Genomic DNA, 27840 nt, shown 5'->3' with positions numbered 1-27840 from the left:
GCAACCAACCTAGTCAAGCGACGAGCAGTGAGACGAATATTATTTTTATAGTAACCCCCGGTCGAAACTTGGCAGAAGCAGGGACCATGGACGGATTACTCAAACTGTTGTGCGGTTTTTCCCCTTAGTTTTTTTTTTTTTTTTTTTACAGATTTATACGATGCATCCGTTGTGTGTGGATTAACTAAAGACTCGTATCGGGGAGCGTTGTAATACACTTGCTTTTATGTGACGGGATCAGTCACGGAAGGGAGCACCGTGTTACTTTCGGCGGGGGGAGCTGCAGTCGTCCGCGGCACTGAACGACCTCACGGCGGTCTGACACTTGTTGAGAAGCCAACCTCTGCCTCAGAGACTCGCCACTTTAGCCGACAATATTCACTTTAACGACAGTCAGGACGATGCATTTCAGTGACAACACATGTATACAAAGCGACTCACGAGTCTAGAGTTGTGTTTTGGTTGTTGTTGCGAGTTTTGCAAAGTGTGTTTGTGGGTCAAAAAAAAACAACACACACTCCGCGGTGGCGGCTGTGGGACTGACAGCTTAGCTAAGCTAGGCTAGCCGCGGTTGTTTTCTCCCGGGCTGTGAGTGACACTAACGCCCCGCTAGGACCCCCGCGACACGGTCACCCAACACGTAAAAGTGTCTGCGACACGCAGAGTGTGTCGGTAGTTTATTCGGAACACACAAGAGTTGTAGAAGTGACCCAGCAGCGTATATAGTTGCTCCTACAGTTCGCCCCCGTACACTGTTGTGATTACGGTGTAGCTTTAGCTTTAGCCACAGCGACTCTCTCTCAACTTTCATCAGAGCAGCAGCGCTTAGCTTAGCCTCGCTAGCCGCCAGCCCGCCTGGCGAGACGCTCCGAAAACTTCATCTTGACGTGACTCCTTCCCCGGGAAGCCGCCCTCTATCTCCGGCCTCACCTCGGACCCGGGAGAGCGATGTGACGCGCGTTCACTACCCCCCGATGGATTCACACAAACCTGGTCTCAGTGTGGTCTAAAAGCTGGACTCAAGACGGTTTCGTGTTGTTTTTTTTAGTTTCTGAAGTAGCTGGGGAAAAAAAACTGCGGCCCGCACCATGTCTGGATCCCCGGGCACAGGTGGCTCCAACCCGAGGAAGTTCAGCGAGAAGATCGCCCTGCACAATCAGAAGCAGGCGGAGGAGACCCGGGCTTTTGACCAGCTCATGACGGATCTGAACGTCTCCAGGGTAAAGAACACGAGTTGTCCTCCTGGTTCTCTGTGCATCATGTTCTCTGCTTTACTCTGCTTTGTTTCAGGGAACTGTCTGTGCTTTGGCTTGTTAAATGTGCTTTATATAGTCTCTTCGAGATGTCAGACGATATTGATTGATTGATTTAAGTGCTGCATTTCCACTGTCAATCAATCAATCTGTCTGTCAATCATCAATGTCTACGGGATGCGTTGATGTTTGGGGGAGAGGAGGTGCACCTATGAAACATTGGCCCCATATCTCATCTGATGAGGTGATATGGCACCTTCTCTCCAGATAAGACTGGTGCGTCTGTTGTCAGATGCAAATATGATTACCACGTTAAAGCTGTAAATGAAACGGGGCTGAAGAGACTAGACCCTGACCGGGGCTTTGATTATAACAACTCTGCACTTGGGAGGCTTTTTTGTGTTAGGGAAATGTACCTCGCAACCCACCTCTCCGAGCCCGCAGATTTTGTCCATAAACTGTATGTGTGTGTGTGTGTGTGTGTGTGTGTGTGTGTGTGTGTGTGTGTGTGTGTGTGTGTGTGTGTGTGTCACACAGTGTCACACAGCACGAGAACGTTCCTCCTTCCGTGAAGTTTGAAAAGAGTCAAAGGCGCGCACAGTGCCTTATTAACCGACCCGTTACACATGTGTCACTACACTGGTGATGATATATAAATCAGACACTTTAAGTGCATAGCTTGGCTAAAAGTCTTTGTTGAAGATATTTTGATGGATTTGCATAGTTTGCATGCAAAACTTGGATGAAATTATTAATGCTTTTCAGTTGATTATAATTATATGGTGCACACATTTCTTTTCAGAAACGTTGTTTGCACTGTTTGATGGGTTCCCATTAAAGGAGAAGTAGGATGGCCAGGTGCCTACCATTATGTACTGCTAATAGGCACAGTGATATCAAGTTTAACGTTGTAACCAGTTAACAGCATTGCTATATCCGTCTTATTTTGCAATTTTTCACAACTTTTTATCTAATAATAAATGATAGCCTCCCATGAAAATGGATTGGTACATCATTTCATAAATTTTCTCTCCCGAGACTATATAAAAGGTCCCATTCATGTTATTTTCATACCATCATTGGCATACAGTGTGTTATTTTTACTAGAGGGCGTTCTAACCGGCCAGTCATAGAGGATGTGGTTTTGAGGTTCTACTGAATTAACTTTGCCATAAGGTATGAACTGTCAGTGACCCTTGCAAGACAGAATGGCCCAGTGAGTGAGTGCAGGTATAGTTGCTTGACAGACGTGAGCAAACCTCTGTAATTTGAAGTAGGCTTTCTGTTCTGGTTTGCTCCTTGAACAAAAACTGCCCGACTGGTAAGCGCCTATGGTCAAACATTCTTATTTTTGGACGGCTGTGGTGAAAGAAAATAATCCCTGATTTGGTACAACCATAATTGTATTCATAAATCATATTTTGTAACAAAAACTATTCCTGAAATATCCACCTAGGGATTGTTGTTGTAAAAGCATTTTCTTTAATGAAATTGAAGGTTGATAAATGGCCTGACACGGGTTGAAACAGAATGATTTTGCATTTGAGTGTTCTCTTTTGAGTGAACATAGTCTCTGTCTTTCTTTCTGTGTGTACATTAGGTGCATGCAATCAAATCAAGGCGTCTTTAAAATCAATGGGGAGACAACTTTGCATGCACTGTTTCCCAATGTTTGATTGCCTCAGTTAACCGAACCTTAGTAGAACAAGTCATCGCTTGTTCACTGTGAGTTGATACCTGTGACATCTGAGGTTAAGTGGTTGGGTGCCTATAGTATATATTGCCCATTTCCTTGAATGCTGGTGAAGATAAATACTAATGGTGTGGATTTTCTTTTTAACAGACCTGTGTCCCATGCCAATTTCCTTTTCCCAAAACCAAGGCCTGGGATTTATTTCCCTAACATATGCAATCACATGCAATCAGAGTGTACCAGTGTCAACCGCCATTAAATAATTGGATTTGAAATCAACATGGTTACAGCAAGTCTTTATGAACTTTGCAAGTTAAAGATCGTCTGATACACTTGATCACATTGTGGTAAATCAGTGCAAAAAAAACAGATCCTTAGAGAGCATGATTTTGAAACCAAAAAGACCTCTGCTGCTCTCACTCTGCATTCCTTTAGCCCTCATTGGTCAGAACGAGCTCGGATCGATCTTAAATCGAAATTGGAGTACGGATTCAGAGTCAACCAATATAGAAACAACTATTCCAGCTGAAGATGCTTTTCCAGAGTGGTCGTTTTCTTGGCTGTGCACCCAGCCTCGAGGGAGTGTGACAGGGGGGTCACACTCCCTCGCTCCCTCTAAGCCCCTTGAAACTGATCTTATGGACCCCAAAGTGTCAGTTTTCTTTTTCTGACTGCACAGATGCATCGTTTGAAACACGTTGCGGAAGTTCTGCTGCTGAAAGCGGGGTTTTCTTAACCTTTTAATCTTGCCTTTTGTGACCTATTTCAGGAATCGACTCATCATGAAAGGCAATCATTTGATGCTTGTAGGCCCTTGTTTCTCGGTCTAATCAAAGAAAAAATAAAAAGCGGGCTAGTAGTTATTACGTTATACACTTGGCCTCATGTAGGGAGCAGCCTGGTTGGAATTTGAAATACTGATAGTGTTCCATACACGCTCAAAGGTGTCGATACAGACAACCGACTCGAAGAGAGGTTCTGAAAACAGCATGGGCACAACAAGATAATAGATGGTAATTGACATATTTTCTGTCTCTGGATTAAGCCAGTTTTGTAATCATAGTGGAAGCCAATCTCTAATCGGCACCAACCCTCCTGTTCCATTAGCAACAAGCCTTACACAGTCATCGCTCTCGGTTAGAGAGTTCGGGATAAAAACAAAAGCTGATGTTAATGTGTTTGTGTTTTTGTTTTGACATGACAGGTGCAGTTTCAGAAGATCCAGCAGCTCCGCCTGACCCAGACACGGGCACCCTACTATGGAGGATCTCTGCCCAACGTAAACCAGATTGGCAATACGGGCAACGACTTCCAGGTGGGTAACAGCCCTTGCCAACTGCTCTGCATGGACTATTCCAGTGCTCCTTCAGTAATGTGTTAAGAAAATAGATACAAAAACAAAGAACTATGTGATGGCTAAATCAAACTAGAACCGAAGCCCCCGCTGTATAATTCCGATCCTAACCCAAGCCAAGGTCTTGTTTTTAGCATTCGCCTTCTCAAGGCCAGTTGCATCTGCCCTCAAGTGTCCATTCAAGTGTTTTCTAAACTCCTGGCAGATGAACAGCCGAACACTGTACTGGACTTTCAGAAGTGCAAATTCGCCCACCCCCTTGAGGCCATTAAATAATTCAGATGGGGTTTTATAAAGACTCTGGCAAAGACAGAATAGTAGATCAATGCTTGGCTCTGGTTGCATATCTTTCTCAGCCCCTCTTTGAGAGGCACAGTGCTTGTAATGCTCTTATCACTGCAGTGCTTTGCAATAGCTGAACACCAGTATCTGTGTCAGTTCTCCGAGGAAAGTACCCAGCCAGGGGCCAGGTAAAAGTCCCCTTTTCGGGCTGGAAGAATGGGCCTTTGAGGCCGTTTGAGCTGTGATAGTTGCACTATGACCGTGGTGCAGAAAATCAATCCCAGTTGTTAGGCAAAGTGGCCTTTAAGCTGTGGGATCCCTTATCCTAATGGGAAAGGGAAACTCCTTATTCTGAATGGCCGCTGGATTTCACTCTTTGGTGGTTATGTTGCACATTACCTACCGCCTGCTTAGTTCAAACAAAAAGTACAGAGTTTGCAGAATACTGGCCCTAGAGTGAATGCCGCAAGAAGAAATGGCAAATACATTTGAAAACATGAAGCTGCTTTTGCAGTGTATGTATGTGGATTGTATGTATTGTTTTAAAATAAAAATACAAAACTTTCTTTGCAAACAAACTGAATCCTCTCTCACAGTATCACCCTTCTAAATGTAACACCTACCTGTGTCTTATGTGTCTGTATTGCATAGGCTAGATGTGAATATATTTTCCATCTTTGAAGTCGGGTTTTTCTTATTAATTATGAATGATAATATATATATATATATTTTTTTTTTATTATATAATAATGTTTTTATAGTTGTTACCATATTTATCCAGAATGTCATCACCCAACATAATCTAGCAACGCACATAAAGTCCAAATCCAAGAAATGACAATTCCTCCCAAAATTCCAGAAAGAAAAAGTATTGAATATAGTTTTTTCGTGTCGCTATTCACACTGTAAATCTAAAGCCCATCTGCTGTCTGAGTCATGCAAGCCTGGGAGATCTGACCTCTGTTCCCCTGTGCCCCCGCTCCCCAGGGTGGCTTCCCCTCAGGGCTGGACTCTGTCAGAGGGACCCGTCACCATGGACTGGTGGAGAGGGTCCACCGAAACCGCATCAACTCCCCGCTTCGCCGGCCCCTGGACAAGCACGGACGGCAGATATCCTTCACAGCCTCGACGGCAGGCAGGCCTTCTGAATTCACAGTGTCATAAAGAGCACACCGTGCTATGTGGATGTTATCATGAAATCGACAGTAAGGTCAACGTGCGAGTGACTGTTGGTGCGTTGTGTTCTGTGGCAGAGCGGACTGGGATGCATGAGTTAAGGCTCTGGTTTGAGCTATGTCTGTGATATTCACCAGTATAGGGCAGCTGTTTGGGCCCTGGGCAACTGTCCATATATTGTGCTTTTGTGAAGTGTTATATGTCGACGGCATTGTGTAACGTGCTTTATTGGTGGTTAGCCGATGACAACGTTGTGCGCAAGTTTTACAATGACAAATTCACAGTTTCTACATGGAGTAATAGGTTTTAATTACACCATTGCTCTGTTTTGCAATGAAAAATCCACTGTTTCTACATGGAGAAACGTGTCTTGATTACACCAGGGCCCTCTGTTGCAGGTGTGAGTCACTAAATGCTTGTAGAATACAACTGTCACGCCGTTACCCTGGCCTCTGCTGCTCCCCTTCCCCTCTCCACTATGTAGGCATCCATTATTAAAGACACGTCCGTACGACTTCCCCATTCAGAAGAATTGGATTGAGAAATCACAGCATCAGCCTTTGGGGATTCCACATCCAACTATGCTGGCTGCGTAGCAATATGAACCATGTCATCTGATCCTGTTTGAAATGATGAGGTCTGTTGTTTGAAGCCCATATAGCAAGTGGAAGACGAGCATTGTGGATTTCGCAGCACAATAGTTCTCCTCAGATTGCTTAGAGATGGGTCCCCGATGGTGAAAATGGATATTGAGGGTTTGCGGTTTGTCTATGATCAGCCTTTCCTTCCATTCCTATAGTTCATTTTAAGTGTCAAAGATTGAGATGATGATCATTCTGCGTTGACTCACAATGCTCTGTAAACTGTTGGAAGAATTGGTTATTGTTGTGAGTCTTGTATCACTTTTGAAAGGTTTACAACATGGGAATATTTGTAAATATTTACTCAAGACAACACGATTGTCTCGTCTTCAGAGACCAGATTGGCTTCATGGTTGAAGAGAGTGCTTCTCCTGTTACTTTGGCTAGGAGCTTGGCCGTGTTGTCACACACGGTCTAGATTCTAGACTGACGTGTAGTAAGCAATAGGACAAACATTGGGGTTTATTCTTTCTAATTTGAAGGGTAGTCCACTGCTTCGGTCCAATGTTTCCCACTGTGCCCGGCACAGAACGAAAACATTCCTCACTGGTGGACAACATACAACTACTCCACCGATCAAATCAATGGAGGCCTTTTTGTGTTCGGCAAATGTACCTCGAAGCCCACCTCTCTGAGTTGGCAAAGTTTCTCCATTTTTTGTGTGTGTGTGTGTGTGTGTGTGTGTGTGTGTGTGTGTGTGTGTGTGTGTGTGTGTGTGTGTGTGTGTGTGTGTGTGTGTGTGTGTGTGTGTGTGTGTGTGTGTGTGTGTGTGTGTGTTATTGGGTGTAGGCTTAATTTTTTGGCACTGGGGATTTTCCTATGGAAGTCAGATTTTGTTGGAAGCCTATAAAAATCATGTAGCAGTGTATTTGAGGTATGTGAGAACAGGCATGCACGGCAAATGTTCTCAAGAGCATCCATTTCTGCTAACTTTATCTTCTATTTGGTTAACTCTGCACAGATTGTTGGCACATCTCAGGGCTTTCTCTTGTTTTGTTTACGGTCGAAAGAGCAAGGATGGTGCCTGATGTAAGCCTGGGTGCAGGAGAGCCTTACTCAAATCACAGTCAAACTCTGCTTCTTGTTTGGTAGTAAGAGCACAAGACACAAAGCCATTTGACCACAATGTAAAACCGACAATCCTTGAATTCTCAGCCGAGGAGTGTGAACATATTATTAGTCTCTCTTTTTTCTCGTGTGCTCTCAAATTTTAACCATCTTTCTGTCTTGGGAAAACAAAGTCCACCTGTCTGGCGACAAAGTTGTTTTTTTAGAAAAACACAAACGGTCAGTGCAGCATATAGTCTCACAATGAGAGGAGGGAGGCCGGGCACCAGACTGTTTGCCCAGTCGAGCTAGGGTTATGCTCTGTAGGTTTTTTTCTGTTCTGTAGGCAGCATATGTCCCTCACAGTGGAAGCTTGTGTTCTTGGTTGTTTTACAATTTTAATCTGGCCAAACCAGACAGCTGGTGTTCTTATAAAACAAAGTGGAAACTACCTCAGTTTCTGTGTCGCTATCTGAGCAGAGTCTTTTTCTTCACATTTTGCTTTACACTGGCAGCAAAATGAGGCTGGTATTGGTTTGTGAGGTGGAATTGTAATGTTGTAACATGCACATTTAGAAATGAATGATCCCAAGATTATTTACATTAAGATTATTTCATTGCCAAAGTGCCATCTTGTTCAAAATCCTAATATACATAGAGATCCATACATATGTGTTTGAGGTATCAGCATACCACAGCTCTGATTTATTTATGTAATCTACATATCAATTTAAATAAAGGAGTTCTTGATGGCCCATTAAAAAAAACAGGACTTCCTTAGTGCTTTGAATGTTTTGAATTCAACCCCCCAAAGCTTGGCCACGTGAGAAACACTGACCTCAAATAACCCATCAGCTACTGTCGTTCCAAGAATGACGTTTCATAGCATAGTTGTGGCCTGATTGTCTGAGAATGTTTCAGCCTTCTACAATGATAATGAATACTACATCTTCTTCATAACTCCCGTGGGACTGGGCTAGTTCCTAGATAGTCTCTTGTTGTGGTGCCTATGCATGGCTTTGAAGCTTTCGTTCAATCTATGCGACGTGGCCGTTGGCAAACGTCAAGACACACCGAGTCTATTCCTGTTCCAGGGAAGGACGTATGTATCAGTGGCCGCCTCTCGCCATCATGGAATTCTCATTGTGCGGCGCAGGCCGTCCGCGTGGCCGAGTGATGCAACGTTGGCTCCAGCTCTGTCACACCTAGCTTTTGTCATTCTGCCATTAGTCCGGAACGTTCTATCCTGGTGGCCCAGTGTCAGCCGCCAGCCGTCCGCTGCCTCATGGTCATTAGGACTGGTTCCATCTGAAACCAGGACCACTAGCGATCTGTGGCTACAGTGGCGCTCAGTGTTGCATAGCTTTGGTGTTATTTTTGGACTGTGATGGATCTGAGTTATTTGTTTCAGTGCTATAGGTTTTCAGACATGCACTGAAACAGTGTTCTGGTGCATTTACATTTAGGGCATTTAGCAGACACTTTTAACGACTTGCAATAAGTACATTTGTCAGAAGAAAGAGAAACCATATATCGTATAAATAAAGTGTCAAGCACTAACAATTGTTAGGTTAACCCCTTCTATGTATACAACAAAGCTAGCTAGGATAAGCTAGCTAGCTAGTATCAAACAGACAACGTAGGTATCGGGCCCTTCCCGTCTGGTGTCCAGACATGACCTTGTAAGAGTGGCGGGGGTCTGTGACGCATTTGAAAATGTAAGAGTAGGAAGGATATCCGGAGCAGGATGTGGGGCTTTGAATGGACTTAAGATATGGTCTGAATGAAGGGAAAATCATGAACCAGAAGCTTGAAGCAAGCCTTAAAGAAAGCCTGATGCTTCTCCTTTTGGCCTGAATATATGTGTGTGTATATATTTGAGTATGTATTTATATATATATGTGTGTATGTACAGGGAGCTGGGGTTTACATGGTAAATATAGTTTTCACTTTCAGTGGAAATGCAAATGTTTGCAACAGTTTATTTTCTTAATTAAAAAAATATTATTTCATTATCCTCCTTTATTTTGAGCCAAATATAGGCCATCTAGGTCTATTGAGCTTCTCACAAAAAAGAAACAAACTTGAAAAATTTCTCTTTCAAGAATGTTTCATAATTTCTTCTACTGTGGTGTTTAACATGGTTTTATCTACAGTCATAGTTGTGCAAGAATGCATCACACAGTGATATAACCTGTTGGACAAGATTGTTTCATTCGCCCCGGCAAATCTCTGTGTTAGTCTGGATTTTGGTCTTGGGGAACAGGCAGGGATAAGGATTGGTTTGAGGGCTAGTGTTGTGATGGCTTAGCCATACCAGATGTGTCATCAAGGACGGAGTACCATGCACTGGCACACATTTCTATTTTATCCACCTAGTACAAACAAGAGCTTGGCTCCTGAATCACGATGACTTAAGACAGCAGTGAGCCACAGCGGTCCTCTCTGGGCTGAAGTCCTACCCTTCTCAGAGACAATGTCAGGAACTCTCTGCAGGCATTCCATGCACGAAGGATAATGCTTTCATTGTTCCAGTGGCTCTTTCAACAAAGCTGCTATATTATTCACACTATTATTCACACTTGCCTTCCAATCGCCGTTATAAATGAGAACATCTACTGACACACATACATAATACATTTTTCTCTCGCTCCCAACACATTCAGACTGTAGCCTGTAGACTTTAACGACAGGCCTGTTTGTAAGGGCTCCATTCTCTGCTGTGGTTGATTTGCCACTGCACAGATTTTGGTTTTCCCCTCAATTTCTCCCTTCCTCTCCCTTGCTCTCTGTGTCTGTCCTTCTGCTAGTTCCTCATATTGCCACCTGATGACGTAAACAATGGAATGACTGCGCTTGTGTTGTAAGAGAAACGCTATGTAATTGGTGTACAGTGTGTTTCTTTAACCAAAGTCCACATGGAGAGCTCTCCGTACGCCACGGCGTACCTGTCCCCGCCCCCGGACAACAACTGGAGAAGGTGAGTGAAACCTGCAGCGAGCCCCCCCAGATTACCACGCCATCGCAGCTGTCCCCTCACTGTTTGCTGCTTGTTTACCGTTTGCAGGTTCTTCTCCTCCGTACCTCCACACACACACACACACACGGTTAATATGCAGCTATTCCTCCATCACCTGTCCTCGTCACCTGACCCGAGGGAGAACCACACTGCTCATCTGACTTAATGTCTTCAGTGCGACGGTGGCTGATACCAATGCATCCCCTTCTGTTTGAGATGTGTCGTCCTCCCTGATGAAGCTGCTCTGTTGTCCCTGTTTAAGGCGTTTAACAAAAGGTGTTTGATGGGCAGCTCTTTGGTCTAAAGGTCAGGCCCGGGAGCCATTGTGACGTTGTCATGTTGTCCCTATTCCTTTCTTTACGGTGTCAAAATCACAGAAAAGTGTCTTGATGACTGCCAGATGTGATAATACACTTGCCGCTGAATACATAGTGTTGGCCAACATCCCCTTTTTCCACTGCAACTGCCTGGCTGCACCTTCCCCAAGCAGTCGTTGTAATTACTGGATGGGTTTTTCTATTTTTTTTTTTTCGCCTGGTGTTTACAGGGGAGTGAATTATAGCTCTGCAATAAAAGAGCCGACCGGCCCCTCCCCTCGCCACTCTCTTCCCCGCTCACTCGCTGCCTCTCGGTCCGTGTGTTGAGCGGCTGCCCGGCCGTTCTCCTCCTGCACCACGCGGGCCTGCGTGTCTCGTATCCTGACATATGTAGAACACACCGTACGCGGGAGGCCTGCCAGCCTGCGTGTTGGGTGTGCAGGAACATGACCACAGAGCGGGGGAGGAGAAGGCGGTACACGCCCTTGGATCATTGTTGTCCTAATGGAACAGGTTGGCCGCCACACCTGATGGCAGCCAACAGACATCAGGGCGCTCCGCGTGGGCGTGTTTCTGCATGGCTGCGTGTGAAAAACGGAGCTCACCGCATCGTCCAATATCCCCTTCCGGAAGTCGTTAAACTTGCGAGGCGGTAACCTGTTTTCTAACCTGCTTCTTTGGGATTGTTTTGTAACCTGCTTCTTTGGGATTGCCCGAGACAAAAGCGTGCACTTATCCACTAAAATGGATATGTTTTTCGGGTTTGAAAATCAAATGGTCTATGCAGGGTTAAAATACAAAGTCAATCTGTTGTATGCGTAATCACTGTATCTTTCCTCCCTGCAGATATTACAATATGAATATTTGAAGATGTGCATTGTAACTATGGACCGGTTCATAACAATATAGTCTGTGCCAAATAATGACAAATGCATGTAACCAAAACCATTCATGCTTAATGAGGTTTATTTATAATATATAGGTTTAATACATAAACCTTGACAGTTTTGTATGCAGTTTAAAAAAACAACAACTCTCAATCCAGCATTCACAAATGAATGTGTTCCACTCGCAGATATCTCTATTTGTAATCTATCCGTCTCTCTTCCCCTAATCATCTCTACCGTTGCGTGGCTGCCCTCCGTTATGTCATGCCCGTGCAGGCCAAGCTGCTCCTCGGGCAGCAGCCTGTCTTCCCAGTGTGTAGAAGGGATATGCCCCCCCCACCTCAGCGGTGGGCCTTTGGCTAACGTCTGTCTCTCACTGGCATGTCCCACCACCCCTACTTGGCCTAGGCTCGATTGCCCCCCCCTCCCACGGAGCCCCTCCAGCCAAGTCCACCCTCTGGTTAGACCAGGATGGTTCATTATGGTTCTGTGTTGGTTGTTTTGACTTGCTTATGTTGCTAGGTGTTTTTGTCTGATCTATCTTCCTGGATATTAATAATGGATATGATCTGCAAAGACCGTGTTTGTTATGTTTTGCGGTCATTACAAAATGTGTATATTCCAAAAATATATATTTAAAGTTTGGAAATAGAAAACATTCTTAAATTTCCTCATTGTCGATGTAGGCCTTTTGTGGTTGTAAGATTAAAAGGTTGTAAATACAGTAGCCAGGAAAGTCTTTTGTTTTAACTCAAGGAGTTGGAGTCAGTCAGTTGGTTGTTTAATCCGATCCTCCTGGCTAACAAGGTTAGCTCGGCCCTGAGCATCATACCTAGCATCAGCTACTCACAACACACTAGTGTTTCCTTACTTGGTTGATTCCTGGGCTGTGGGCGTGTGTATGGATGTTTGAAAGGGAGACATTAATAGTAAAATGTAGTGCTTCTGAGCTTGATCCCTGGCTACAGGCATTGGCAAAGGGCAATGTAAACAGAATACATTAAAAGCAGTGCAATGTCTTGCAATAAATGAATAAACATTGGCCTAGGAAATGAAAGCCAATGTGGCTAGGCTATCAGCAAAAGGCTGTTATTTCTGCACTTTGTATCTTCCTGACTGCATGCATGTGTTCAAGCCTATTTGTAAAATGATGAGTGTCTCGAGAATAAAAAAAACATCTTCCCACGCCACAAGAGAAGATTGAGAAGGGGGAAATGCGCAAGTTTCACACAAACTTTGACTCATGTGTCTCAATTGAAAGCCAAATAAGTACTCCATGACTCTATTGATAAATAGCATATTGACAATTTTGGTGTGTGTGCGTGTGCGTGCGTTGACTCCTGCATAGGGATTGCTGGAGAGCGAATGTTCTTTCCTGGAACAAATCTCCAGGCCTAGTCTCCCTGCAGTGGCAGATTCCCTGCAGCATTCCCCCTCTCAGGAGAGCTGAGCAGGAAGTGTTTATATCCCCGACCACATCTTCCCTGGATTACGACCAGTTCAACCCTGGAGAGGAGCCACAAATCCTTTTTAACCCTCTCAGCGTATCCGCTACAATACACTCTGCTCGGCGGCAACTAGCCACTGCATTTAGTTCTCTACGACCGACTTATTCTCAAGCCCTATGCGGACAGCCGTCAATGCGTGATGGCGGGGCTTTTCAGAGGCATACACCACTCGGTTCCACCATGGCGGGTTCCTTTCTTTACACTTTGACGGTGAATGTTTGTGATCGATTCATCCCGCCCCCGTGACTCCAGCTTCTCGTGCTGAGGCCGATCCGACCGCTCAGAAGGCTGCTCAGTGCTCTGGGACGGTCAGGCATGACAGAAATGTGTGGGGAGCTGGGCTGTTCACACAGCCTCTAACCTCCCTGCTGGTCAGCAGTCTGGCCCGTCTACTTTATCGTCTGTCCAGCTCCAGGAGGGTGGTCTCTTTATTTTATTTTTGTTATTTTCCCCCTCTTGTTGCTGTGTCTTTGATGCTAAGTGGAAGCTGTGACTTTACCTTTCTATTTGTATCTATTTGTATTCAAGCCCCCGGACTAAAGGTATTCTTGTGGGTCCACAATATGCATACTTTGCTTTTGCGATTTGTGGAGCTGGATGCAAATCAGGCCAGATTAGGTATTGAATGATGATCCTAATCTAATCACAAGCCTGAAATGAATGTCATTTCATCCCAAACATTACTGTGGTGGATATATATCTTCTGTATGTTGGTTTTGTAAATTAACCTCAGAAAACGGTGAGAGTACTAGCAACATCTTGCAACACATGACGGCGGTCCGTAATTTCCCATCTCAGTCTGCTGTGTGTTTTGGTCATCAGTCTGCAGTAGTTAGAATACATGGGGGAAAGTCCAGAGTGTACTGCCCAGGCCTGATTACTCACTCCGCAGGGCCCAGACCTCAGCTTGAACCATGGGCCGGTCCCAGCGGACCCAAGCTGTACCAGGTCACCCAGCCGGGTCGTAGTCTCCTTCCAAGTCCCACGTCCTCCTCTCCCTCTTATCCAGCTTTCTACTCACCCACCCAGGGGACCCTATCCCAAATCAGACGCTCCCTGGAGAGGACCAGTGCAGGGACCAGCGTTCCCGGGGGGAGCCCGGGGCCGGGGTGGCCTCAGGGGGAGGATTCAGTGTTGTTTTCATCTTGCACATACCCAGCGGACTCATTTCCACACTTAAATAAACAAGACGGTCACTCAGACAGCACAGTGGTTCAGATCCCTGCACTAATGGGCTCCACGCGTATACAACTTTTGCATGGATGCCCATCATTTCTCCCCCGTGTCTGGACTCACCGATGACAGCACCTTTCTTTCATAGTAAGGGATCAACGTTTGTCAACAGGTTTTCAGCATCGGTTGACTGTTCTGACCTCTTTCTTTTTGATTTTGAACGCCAGATGACAAAGAAGTGAGAAGAGTTTAAACGGTTCACTGAATGTTGCCCATTTATGGGGCAGGATCGAGGAAAGACTTTTGTGTCCTTTTACAGCTCTAATGGTATATTTGTTATGGTATCTTTTTTTTTTAATCTGGTACAAATAATCACCATCTTCTCACTCTCTTTCCCTTTTACATTTTTACATTTTGATGTCAACATCAAACTTGCACAACGACTGGAGCTCTTCGGCTTATGTGATGACCCTAAGTGTTTCAGACAGTTCATTATGAGAATCTTTGTGTCGAGTAAAGTTCTCCACATAAACATGTGGTTTAGTTCCGGGAGACGGGCTCACGTCCTCCACATGCATCGGTACTCCTGCAGACTGGGCTCCGCAAAAATCAAGGACCTCTTATTTTAGTTTTTAGTTTTCTTTACAACAGAGAACTCGACTCGGCCGTGATTCGAACACCGTCGTTATTTGGTCTCTTTTCAGCGCCTCGGCGCATCACTTGTTTACGCAGTCTCTCCCCGCTGCACGCAATCCCCTGGTGACCGCGGCTGTGTTGCACCATTATCCTACCCCCACCCCGGCTCACACTGCCCCCCCCTCCCACTGGGAGAACAGCTTGTAATGAACTGCAGGGAAACATGTTCCTAAAGGGGCCCCTGCTGCACATCTCCTGGTTCTTGTCAATTCATGCACCACTTGACGTTTTTCATGTATTTTGAGTCTTTCATTTTGTGTTGGTTGTTGCCTATTTGTGCCTTCTTAAAAATGCCAAGGGCTGCAACACACACACACACACACACACACACACACACACACACACACACACACACACACACACACACACACACACACACACACACACACACACACACACACACACACACACACACACACACACACACACACACCTCGCCATGCTCTTTTGTCGTCTTTGTGAACTCTGGGATTGAAGTGAGTCCTGTCCTTCGGCTTCACCTCTCATTCACTAAATGTCGTTCTTTTCTCCTCTATCTGTGTCTGTGTGTCTCTCTCCTCCTGTGTTTTTGAAGGGATCAGCAGACATGGACTGAGGAAAAGCGTCCTGGGTTTAGATTAATATCGCAACTCAACAGGTGACCTATGGCCTTTCATCTCCTTCTCCATCGGGGTTTCTCACTTTATCTGTCGCTTGTCGCGCTCCTCTCCCGTTCACACAGCCCCGGAACCTGCCCTTTCTCTCTCCTTTTGCAATCTCACTTCTTTTTTTAATTATAATTTCCTGGTTAATATCCTCTTGTAAATCTCCCTGCTGTTCTTGACATCTTGATAATCCCTCCTTCTCTATCTTGGGGGGCGGTGAAGAGAACGGAGGACTTTGAGTGGTCCGCTGTTTCACCGGCGTCGTTCCTATTTCTCCCCCCGCACTAATCAATAGTTTCTCTCTGAATAACCCGTCTCTAGGATGCAAGACCTGTCACCGCAGTTGCTCCTTCACCTCTAACCTCAAGGCTCCTCATTCCGATCCACGTCATCTTTCCGCCTACCTAAGCCTACTTCAGTCTTTTCAACTGCCCATCTTTCAGAATGTATATGCTTCTGCACAAGATTATTGAATAAGGTACAAGGAAATCACGGGTTCCTTTTCAATCTATCTGCCAAATAATCACAGTAACTGGAGATATTCAACTCTCAAAGCGAGTTGAATAACTGATAATATTCACCCGCTAAACGTGGCCATGATTTACTTTTTTTGGAGGCAGACTCGGTTAACCGTATTTCAAATAAACATATTAGCCAAACACCCGCTGGTAGCAAATAGCAGAAGAAAATAATAGCTGGTTCCCCTTGTGGCTTTGCCCAGGTCTCAGTGCTGTTATAAGGGAACAGTAAGTGCATCACATGGACGTTTGGAGAGGGCCTGGGCTGCATTTAAGCATACATGAAGCCCTTGAGCCCTAATGGAGGGCACTAGAGAAAGCCTGAGTGTGCTCAGTAAGCCCAGATCCTTGAGAGCGTTATTGAAACCATGTGTCATCTTGTTGCTGGGGTTAATTATCGGCTGGTGACCGAGAAGCATCTTACTTGCGAAGCAAAATATAGCATGGCGTTTTTAAATGAAATGAGGGCTTTGACTAGTGCCAACCAGAAAGATGTTGATAAATGTGTTTCACGTTTATCAGATTTAGGTTCCTGAATCTGTTAAATGTTCACAGCCAAGCCTTATTTTATTTCTGTCCCCAAACTTGTTGCAATTCAATTCTAAGATAATGGAATTATCTAAACTGTAAAACCGACTTGTCTTTTTCCTAATGGTTTATCTACATATTATTTTAGATTTGCTTAATATTCCTACCATTCATTCCCAAAAACATCTATTTTAATATTTAGATCAATGATACTATCACTGATAATCTCAGTTTTTGGATCTGAAAGTTGTGACTCCTGTAAAAAAGATATTCATTTAGGGATTGATCACAGAATATTATTGGTATCTCAAACCAAACAGCTTTATGTTGACCCTTGTTAATTGAAGCCAAGTTATTTCTAATGATAAGAGATAATAAAAGCCCTAATGATAAGAGCCCTATGTCTTTCTGCACATCTGTGGTTTCCTAGAAAGCATGGAATGACTTTAGGAAACAGTGCTATGTTCAAAGCCAGAAGAAAAAGGCTCCAAGATGGGTCTTATGTAACCCTGATAGGGCCAAACGATACCAGAAACCCTACAGCACTAAACTGGCACACTTTCAATCAGACGGGAACCGCAATCTTGTTCAAATGAAAAGGTGTACCAATGTGTTTGGATTTTAATTCCAAGAATAACTCTAGGCGTCTGATTAAAAGGTCATTACGGAATGTGATATCAGTACAAATGACTTGACATTTCTATATCTAACAAAGTTAACTGACTCATGCAAAACCTTGGTTAAAAATCTGTTTTTATAAGTAGGCTTTAAATTAATTATACACTGTAGTTCGGCACATATTTCACACTGCCCTTAATTGCGCGAAATCTTCAATATAATACCTTTTTTAATTATAGCTCCTGCATTATATCAGCAATTAGCCTCTCAAACAGTTGATGGATGACGAACAAAAAAAGCTAAATTCATTAAAATATGCCCTGGAAGAACATTGTAGAGATGTGTGGCTCTCATTATTTCTTGATAAAGCTGAAGCCATTTTGTTCGATACTTTATTGCAGCAAAAGGTGACAAAATTGAAGTGAGAAAAATGTATAGGTGGCAGAGTTTAATACGTGCATTTGGTTGCTAGATTTAAAAATGCCTTGAGTGTACTACTTGTCAAGGCACAAAATGCGTTCACCAGGCCTCGTGCTGCCTGCAGGTGGAACAAGTTCTGTGTGTGTGGGTAGAAAACACAATGCTGACGTCATTGAACTTCCGGTCCTAGAGCCATCCTTTTGACCTTGTTGCATAATATTGTTCCTCCACCTCCTCCTCCTCAGAACCAACTCGGACTCTGCCCTCCACACTAGCGTCATGAACCCCAACCCCCAGGACCCCTTCGGCATGGGCCAGCAGATGGGCCGAGGGCCGCCCCAGCGGAACGGTGAGTCCCGACTCCAACCTCCGCGGGAGGGTCTCACGTTCACCTTTTAAACCGAGTGCACCGACGCAAGCGCATTCAGAGGTTCCCTGTGCAGTGGTCCCTTTGTTGAGGCAGGGAACGCTCAAGGGCTCTCTAGGAGGGGGAAGGAGATGGAGCAATGGAGGGACAACAAGGGAGCTTGTGTGGGCCCAATTTGATTCACTCGCTGGAGTGAAATAGGCGATGTTCTTGTATATGTTAATAAGGCTTCATCTGGGTAGAGTTTGAGGCATTTGTCTTCGCTGTAGAACGATGGTGTGCCAGATCTTCAACTGCCACCAACAAACCTCCCCTTAAAATTGTTTTAATCGCTGCATATTTAGGGCTGCTGGGACTTGAGTGGGTGCTCCACTGCTTCCTCAGGCGTACAATGCGAAACCCAGCAAAGCAGGGGTGGTTTGCACACTCAATATGCACACTGGGTACTGAACACAATCCAACAGATTCTGGAGGATTCTTCAACGGAATGCATTCATTCATTAAAAATGCATTATTGCAAATAAGGTGATCATATAGGTGTTAACTAGTGGGTTTAAATCCTGCAGCGTGTGAGTGGGGTGCATTAATGAGTAAAATGAAGGGATGTTCCCAGCAATAACATATTGAAAATATTTAACAAAAATGGTTCTTGGCAAAATCCAATATCTTTTTGCCAAGAAAATCTTTCTGTATGTGATGTGATGTCAACACAGCAAAGGTACCATACAAAACCACAGCTTGAATACCAGAGGCTATAGAAGTGCTAAAGTGCAAGTTGCCCTGCAGTAGATAAAATGTAGATGAGTTTCTGCCCACACGATATAACAAGGACCATGGGAGGGAGAGGCTCTCCAGGACTCCCCAAGCCCACGGTGGAGCTGGCACCAACCCGCCGGCTACAGGAGTGTGTTCCCCCTGTCGCAGGGACTGATTCACACTCTCAAACGAGCGGCACAGAGGCTCAGAGGACTCAGGACGGGTGTCGGAAACCTCAGCAGCGCTCCGAGACCCCGTGGCTACACCGCCGCCCGCTGCCACCGAGCCACCACAATAGTTTATGAGTTGTTTGTGTTTCTCTTCCTCCGTCACTCATTAACAGAGACCACAGTCCACCGAGCCAGCTCCCCAGCCAGGCTGGGCTGTTGTACAGTCGTGGGATCATTAGGTCTGTCCACACACAGTGGCTGTCCTCCCTTAATCCACCCAGATCAACAGATTGATTCATGGCGTTTAAACCGCCATGACCAGTGATCTCATTGGGGCTGTATTGCACTCTCTCTTCAGCCGTTAGCTGTTCAGATCCTGCACTCGGTTGTGTCTTTACCTTCGTATGTTTTGCACTCCCCTGCCCCCCCCCCCCCCCCCCCCCCCCCCTTTTATTTCTGCTTGTGTTCTTTGGAGGAGGGGGGGGGGGGTTGGTGTTTGGCACCTTTTATCAGATGGTGAAGCTGACGAGGCATGGAGCTGATGCACGGCCCTACTGGATTACAACTCTCTTTGTTTAGCCAACAAGTTTGAACAGGATATTGGCTTAAGACCCAGGCCAAGTGTGAGTTTGAAGTACAAACAGCGGGCTGCCATGGCCGTGTGGCTACGGGCCCTTGCGCCGCTCACCGCCCTACAGGGGGGGGGGGGCGTGGCCCCCAACGTGCGGCCACTGCTCGTACCGTGTGTGTGTGTGGGAGTGTGAGGCAGTGAAGAACAGTCAGGTCTTCCATGCTCTCTGTCAAGGCCCCCTCCTCAGCCCTGTAAATCTTGTAGTGTCAGCTCAGGTGGGACGGGGTCAGTGGAAAAGTGCAAGCTTCCAGCAGGCTCCTATAGTCAGACTGTAGCTGGTCATGGGGCCACCCATGGAGAGCTGCACGGCTAGGTGTGGTCTGCTCATAAAAGGTCTTGTTTAGCTCTGGAGGGTGGGTGGAGTATACACTGCAGGGGCACTTTCAGAAGTTTCACTTTTCAGAAAGCAACTTTCTGTTGCTTTCTACATGCGCGGTAAATCAAATTACCTTTCCAATACTTTATTGAAGGTTAGAAGAAAACTGTGTCTTCATACCTGTTGTTCAGGGTGTGATTGCCCTGAACCCTTTGCTTCCACATATTGAACACCAAAGACCACATCTCCCCCACCATTACATCAGTCAGCATCGTCAGACGGACAGCAAACCACAGGCACCTACCCAGTGGCCCAGAAGGGTCACTGGAGGTGGGAGAGGTGGAGCAGGCACTGGAGGCCCTGGGGGCCTTGTCGGCATCTGTCTGGTCTCACAAATCAGACTCCCCAACCTGAAGTCTGATGGCAGACGAGCTCAAATCTTTCATTCGCTTCATGTTTGTTTCGACCAATCGTGTCGCTGGAAGCAGGGGTCCGTCTATGTGTTATCTATAACAGCGAACACAAACTCGGCCAGCAGTTGGAAATTGTTAAAACAATAGCGTGTAGACTGTCTGCTGTAGAAAATCTAATTATTAGAATCCCTTCCTGAAAGCTTTGTCTACTTGCGCAAATAATTTTCTCCGTCTCCTTAACAAGGCAGGAACCAAGACGGGACTCCGACCCTTCAGTGTCTCCAACCCAGTCGTGTGCCGTCCTGTGTGCCGTCCCTCCGTCCCCCCCGTCCCCCCCAAGAATTTCTGCTTTACCATAGCAGGACTGCCGGATCCCATATTGGCACCTGTCAGGATACTCAGATGGCTGTGTGTGTGGTTAAGCCCACAGCTGATTAATTCAACACCCGGCCGGGAATGACAGCGATGAGTCACAGACACGTCTGAGTATAAACCGTGCATTAGCCCAGTCGCTCAGCTGCTCCTCTGCCTCCTCCAAGTCTTTATTTATGTGTGCGTTCATTAGGGGTGTAACAATACACAACAGTCACAATTCGGTACGTACCTCGGTTTTGAAGTCACGGTTCCGGTACAGCAGTTTTTTTTTATTATTATTATTTTTTTTTGGGATTTTATTTATGATTTTATTTATTAAATTGTATCAAACAAATGCTTACACACATGAAAAGACATCAAATACAATTGAGGATAAAAACACAATAAAAGTCCAGGACTTGTTTCCATTGTGGTCCTCAACACAAAACATCAGGACAAGACAAAACATTTTTCTATTTTATATATATATATATATATATATATATAATTTATTTTATTTTTTATTTTTTTAATCGGTACACACCGAAATGAAACATACATCGAACCGTTAGACCTTTCGGTACGAATAAGCGTATCGTAACACCCCTTAGCGTTCATGAGATGCGTGTTCTTCTTCGTTCTGTTTCTTTTCACCTGTCTCGGCGAGGAGGCCCGCGGGCCATTGTTCTGTTGGTAAACCTCGCCGCCCGCAGGTGTTGTGTATTGTATACACTTCGCTACGCCCAGTAGGTGGTTGATACCAAAAGCGCAGCTAGGCCATTTTCCCTTCGAGTTGTCCCAGATTCGTCCCTCAGCCCACTCAGCCCATGCCCCAGCTACGACCGGACCGGATCAGACCGGAGTGCACTTCTAACACTTCAGACTGTTGCTTCAGCGTTCCACCTGCGACAATTTCACCAAAATTGCATGGGCAATTTGGGCATAAAAACACAAACACATTGTTTATTGAACAGCGGCTTATAGATATAAATAGATAGATAGATAAAGTGAAATGGGCACTGACAGAGATCAAAAGACACACACATAGCTCCTGTTCTGTTAAACAGAATGGTCTAACATTTGTTATCTACATTGATGAAACCCGCGAATGAACGAGGACTTGAATGACCCTCACAGAGACGGAGAGGCCACGAGAGTGTGGGGGGGGGGGGAAGAGAGTATATTGAGCTGACAGCAGTCGATTGTAGCAGCATGGACCAGGGAGCAGCTTCCAGGCTATACTCCAGTGTAAGGAGAGGGGAGGACGGGAGTGAGAGTACGCGTCTGGCATGAGCCTGCCTAGAGTGCGAGAAGAGAAAGGCATTCTTTGTGGTACGAGAAACAACGGCCTTCTCTTTGTACTTTATTTCCCCCAGACCATCCGACCCCCCCCCCCCCCCCCTCCACCCCCTCATAAACACACGCAACCTCCCTCCCTTCCTCGCTCAATCCCTCTATATCTCTTTCTTGTCTCCCTACACTGAGTGTTACCGTGACGCCAGAAGGAAGCACAGCTGTTGTGTTTTACAAAGCAGTATGCAGTATGCATTCATGACCACATGTTTTCAGTCTCATTTCCCTGCCGGGGAATGTTTTGTTATGTTTTTAACCGAGGCAGAATGTTGATTTCCGGTTGTCTTCCACTAATTCACTGCTCTTTTGTGTCCTGTCTGTCTTTCCGTCCCCCTCTTTGTCTCTCTTCTGTCTCTGGATGATGTGATACTGGACTGCAGCCGGTGGGAATGAGGCGGAGGTGGACGGCACTGGAGATGGTGAGTCGAGATCTCCCCCAGGATCTGTTGGATGACAACATCTCTCCGCTCTGTATCTCGGCTCTCTTTCTTTCTTTCTTTCTTTCTTTCTTTCTTTCTTTCCCCCCCCCCCCCTAATCTATACATCCTCTCTCGCTGTCTGATACCCTCATCATGACCTTCTCTGCTGGGCCTGTGTGGTTGATCTGTGTGTGTGTGTGTGTGTGTGTCTGCAGTGTTTGCCTTTCCTGCCCTGTCTAATGAGGAGGGTCTGCTCGGCGTCAGCAAGCCCCTGCCAAAGCAGCTGTGGGAGGCCAAGGTGAGGCCATTTACATCTAGAGCATTTAACACACACTTTTATCCATAGAGACATACAATCAGAAGTACATTTGTCAGAAGAAAAATAAACACTATATCGCTGTCGGTACAGTAAGGATGTTCATAGAACCAAGTATCGAGCACTAATAATCACTAGGTTAACCTATTCTCCGTATACAACAAAGATAGCTAGGATGAGATGCTACTCGATGCTAAGTACTATTTTTAAGTGCCAGGATGTACAACATACAATAAGTGTGTAAGTATAAGTGTGGTCGGAGGGGGTGGCTATGCAGAGTCTAGGTGAACTCTGAACAAGTGAGTCTTGAGTCTTTTGTGGAAGTGGATGAGCGACTCGCAAACGACCAGATCTTTCCTCCTCCTTTAAAAGGGGATAACTGTGAGTGTTGCGCAGTACGCCGAGGTGATGATGAAAATGAATGGCTCTGAGTACAATTCCCTTGTTTACCCGCCGCCTCAGGCTGGCAATGACAGCGAGCGTAATGAGGCACTTTAGGTAACAAATTGGGAATGGGGTTTTAGGTTATTGCCATGGTTAGCTTATTACAGTTGCAGTGGAAGGCTAAATTTGGACATGGATTCGCTTTGGTTTGTGAACACAAACCTTGTAAATATTTACTCTTTCAAAAGACATTCATCCTAATATCAAGTAAATGAATCATAGGAATTTGCTGGACTTTAGGTTTGCACACAAACGTCATGTAAATACTTTGTAATATCCAGCAAAGTGACATTTCCCTCTGTGCTGAAACCGTGTGTTTTCTAGGTCCAGTCCCTGGCTTCTCGACCTAAATCCTGTGAAGTGCCTGGAATCAAGTAAGTCTTTGTGCGAAACCGCAGCTGTACTGTGCATTACATGTAAGCTGGTTACGGGGCAGGCCTTTAGGTCAATGTTGGAGCATTGGGAGTATTACAGAGTATGTTTATTCATGGTGTCTTAATGGGCCTTTCTTTAGTGGAGCCCTCAATCCACTCAAAATAGGGTGCAGGCGATCTCTCCATGCCGCCCTTGGGACACTTACGTCCGCATGACAATGGCAACTATGCCGCCCTAAAAACGATCCCGCCTTCCACATAGCCACGTGTCGCTCGGCCTCTTGGTACACCTCCTCTCCTGATGGATACTCCTCTCTGAGTATCCATCCAGGGCTCCGTGTACCCGCCAGGAACGAAGCGTGCCGTCGTGGCACCGTCGCTCCATCCCCACTGCGGCTGTGCTCCGTTTCGCCCGCCGCTTACTCAAAAAGAGGACCATATCTCTGCTAAGAGGCTTACGCTGATCTCCCGGCGGCATGTAGCGCGGCGTCAATGAGGAACAAACAGAGGGGAGGCTTATAAAAATAGAAATTAGAAGGGATTGCGTTCATGGGAGGACATGGCCGTGGGCCGTCCCGTGGGCCCCCCCCGAAGGTGCACTGCGAGGTGTTTTTGTTTTGGGGTGGCCAGCGTTTACACCACATATTGTTGTTGATCTCTGTGTGGGCAGGAGCCGGATGGGGGGGCGGGACGGTGAGTCACGGCTCTACAGCTGGCCCCGTCTCTCACTGGGTCACCGTCGCACCGACGGGGGGGAAACCAGAGAATAGACATACTACTAGGAGGAGGGATTGTGTCAGGGCTGGAAGCGGGGAGAGAGTGTGGGGGAAAGGTCTTGCAGGGTTTGTAGCAGATCAAGCTGGAGAGACTCCGGAAGTCTCTGCAGTCTCAATACATTAGGCATAACAACCACGGGGGACAAATGCTTTCTCTCAAGTGGTGGTGGGCAGTTCTTGGGAAAACGCAGTCAACCAGAGTGCTGCATGGTTGCAAGTCACGACAGCATCTGTTTATGTGCGGTTATTTTCCTTTTTCATTGGAATGGATCCCCTGAAAATCCCAACGTGTGGTAGACTGAATCACTTCCTGTGCAGCAGTAGACTCTGGGAATGTTCACAGTAGATGCCAGCTGTTCTGTCGAGGTGCCCAGTCCCCTCTCCACACGTTTTTATTCACTACCTCCTTCTTTAATTCTGTATTATTTAATTATTTCACTCTTCTCTCTTGTTCCCTCTCCCACTCTTTCTTTGTTTATTTTTCCTTCTTTCCTTCTTTCCTTCTTTTTTTCTCTTTCGTTCTTTGATTATTTGCCTCACTCCTGCTCTCTCTTCTCTCTCCTCTATCGCTCTTTCTTCGCCTCCCTGTCTCTCCGTCCGTCTGTCCATCCTCCCCCCAGTATATTCCCATCTCCGGAGCAGAACCCGGGCCTGTCCCACTACCAGGGCTCGCTCAGCCAGGGCGGCTCGCTGCCGGACCTCACCAATCTGCACTTCCCCTCACCGCTCTCCACGCCGCTGGACCCCGAGGACAACGGAGGCTACCCCAACCTCAGCGGGGGCAGCAGCACGGGCAACCTGCCCGCCGCCATGATGCACCTGGGCATCGGCAACACGCAGGGTGGGTGGAGCCTCACTTTCCCTGGATGAGCGCCAGTATAGTAGTATTGACCGTGTCTGGTCCCTGCTGTCTCCTGCTGTGTCTGTGTCCTCCTCACTATCGTGTGTGTGTGTGTGTGTGTGTGTGTGTGTGTGTGTGTGTGTGTGTGTGTGTGTGTGTGTGTGTGTGTGTGTGTGTGTGTGTGTGTGTGTGTGTGTGTGTGTGGGGTTCATCTCCAGTGGTGAGATTAAACCGAGACGTAAAAGGGTCATTGGTGCTTCGGCTTATAGTAATACAGGCTATATTTATGTTTAGGGGGTAAAGGGGTCTATAACAGTAAAGAGATGTTAAAGGCTTATTTCATATTCAAATGACGTAAATAAAGAAACAAGCGCTCGGGGGAGCCCCGGTGGTTGTGGGGGTCCCCAAGTGGTCGTGTGCAAGGCCATGCCTACTGAAAGATCTCCCAGTGTCCTTCCTCCTCACTTTGAACTGCAATCGCATCCTCCTCTGCTCCATCTGTCTTTCCTGTGCCTGTGTGTGTGCGTGTGTATGTGCATGCATGTGGTGCCTGTGTCGGAGCAGTTGGCAAGCTTATAAGTTGAGCCACAGTTCAGTTTGGCGGAGGACCAGAGCGACTGCGAGCGAGGGGAACTCTGACACTATTTCTCGATCGCTACAATCAGCCCTTTTCTTTCCCTCTGTTTCTGTGTCTTCCTCTCCCTATGCCCTCCCTCTGTCAAACACACACAGACTCACACACAATCATTTCTTGTTTCCTCGGGTGGGTGGGGTGGACCAGGGAAAAGGGGGTAGGGGAATGCTGGAGCGAGTTCTGGAAAAATCAAGTCTCTGACTGAATCAGTGCTTCCAATGCCTTCTCTGTTTGGGCACTGAACCGCCTATCTGCTGGATCTGCCAGATCAGTGTCCCCTCCTCTTAAATCCTACATGCCCACTGACGTTTTGTTTGAACAGGCTTTTTGTGTGTGACCCCCGCTCTCCCTCCCGTCGCCCCGAGCAACAGGCCCCCGGCCCAGTCTTTCCTCTCCTCCCCTCAATCTCTCTTGTGCTCCTGGGGCGACAGTAGCTCAGGAGGTAGAGCGGGTCGGCTGGTAACCGGAGGGTTGCTGGTTCGATCCCCGGCTCCTCCCAGCTGAGTGTGGAGGTGTCCCTGAGCGAGACGCCCTCACCCTGACTGCTCCAGACGAGCTGGCTGTCGCCTTGAGTGGTTGACACCGCCGTCGGTGTGTGTATGTGTGTATGAATGGGCTTAAGCCGCTTTGGATGACAGCGTCAGCTGACACCCCCCCCCCCCCCCCCCCCCCCCCTCTTCGGTGCAGGTCTCTCCTCGTCTCTGAGCAACCCGTCCATCCAGGCCTCCCTCAACACCTCCCAGATGCACATGTCCCTCAGCAACCCCTCCATCCACTCGTCGCTGCGGATGGCCGCGCTGCCCAGCCCCCCGCCGCCGGCCGGCCTCAGCAGCTCGCCACGCCGCCGCCCCGCCCCCATCAGCCCCCTGACGCTGTCGCCCGGCGCCGAGCAGCGCCGCGGCCTGGCCAAGCAGCTGTCGCCCACCATGTCGCCCTCGCTCTCGCCCATCACCCAGGTGAGTGCCATCCGGCCTCGATCGCCCCAGGAGGCCGTCCTTATCAGTAGGCAGAGCTCTGTGGTCTCTTTTGGACTTGTGTGAACATTTGAAACAGCTGGTATATAATACATATGTTTATTATTAAAACTATTAACGGAGGGGTTAATGGCTTGCGTATCCTCACATTGGACGGCAGCGGTCAAAGTGCTACCGGAATATTGTAACTACGTTTGAACATCCAAAAACAAACAAATGACAATTCGGTCCTCCCCTATTTGGCCGTTCTTTATGATGGCTGCCTAACCCTATTCTCAGACATCTAGCGCCCTTACATATACATCTCTCCTTGGCCTGCGTGCCGTCGCTGGGACCCAGCCGTCCTCCGCACAGACCAGAGGCTCACAGCTGTCGGGTTCAGCGCGCTGACAGATCCAGACTTTTTTCGTTTTTTATTGTGCCTCCCGCCCGGATAATTATCCTGTAATGAACTGTTTTCCATTAGTGCCTCGCAGCCACAACGGGCACCAGTGTTCTTCATGTTCAGGAGATCGCTGTTGCTAAGTAACCGCCTCCTGATCTTTTAAAGTAGGCCGTGCCATCTGTCCGTCTTTTAACAAGCAAAGTTTGTATGAAGTTGTCATAGCTGCTGTTTGATAACGTGCACGCCACTTCCTGCCGGTTTACCCCCCGGCAGATGACCCTACTGTGGCGTTGTTATCAGGGCGGTTCTTCATCGCCTTTTTAATAGCGCGTTAGCCTCTTGTATAGTTCTAGATTTTAAACCAAAAGAATATCCATAAACCTTCAGTTATTCTGGAGGTCTTTTTTGGAGGACATGGGGCTGGGCCTTGGCTGGGCGGTGCATACGGTGACCCTGAGGGCACGTGAGAGCCTCCCTGCAGACACTTTGTTTTGTCCTCCTCCTCACACCCTACGCACCCACCCTGTCCTGCTCAGGGGGTTG

General features: G+C 46.7%; 1 protein-coding gene across 1 annotated transcript; it reads left to right on the top strand.

Moving 5' to 3' along the window:
• On the top strand, positions 1 to 26978 carry crtc3 (CREB regulated transcription coactivator 3; the record flags this gene model as incomplete). Its single annotated transcript, XM_084475925.1, has 11 exons — positions 1 to 1220; positions 4151 to 4261; positions 5570 to 5694; positions 10367 to 10426; positions 15621 to 15683; positions 18020 to 18123; positions 22515 to 22553; positions 22769 to 22851; positions 23638 to 23687; positions 25084 to 25304; positions 26626 to 26978. The coding sequence occupies exons 1-11, from the start codon at positions 1089 to 1091 to the stop codon at positions 26976 to 26978; spliced, it is 1341 nt and encodes a 446-aa protein (XP_084332051.1). The 5' UTR covers positions 1 to 1088.
• Between the last annotated feature and the right edge of the window lie 862 nt (positions 26979 to 27840).

The sequence above is a fragment of the Micromesistius poutassou genome (assembly GCF_964030765.1).
Source record: "Micromesistius poutassou genome assembly, chromosome: 12".
NCBI lineage: Eukaryota > Metazoa > Chordata > Actinopteri > Gadiformes > Gadidae > Micromesistius > Micromesistius poutassou.
The sequence above is the reverse complement of the archived record's forward strand: the minus strand, read 5'-3'. Positions and strand labels throughout refer to the sequence as shown.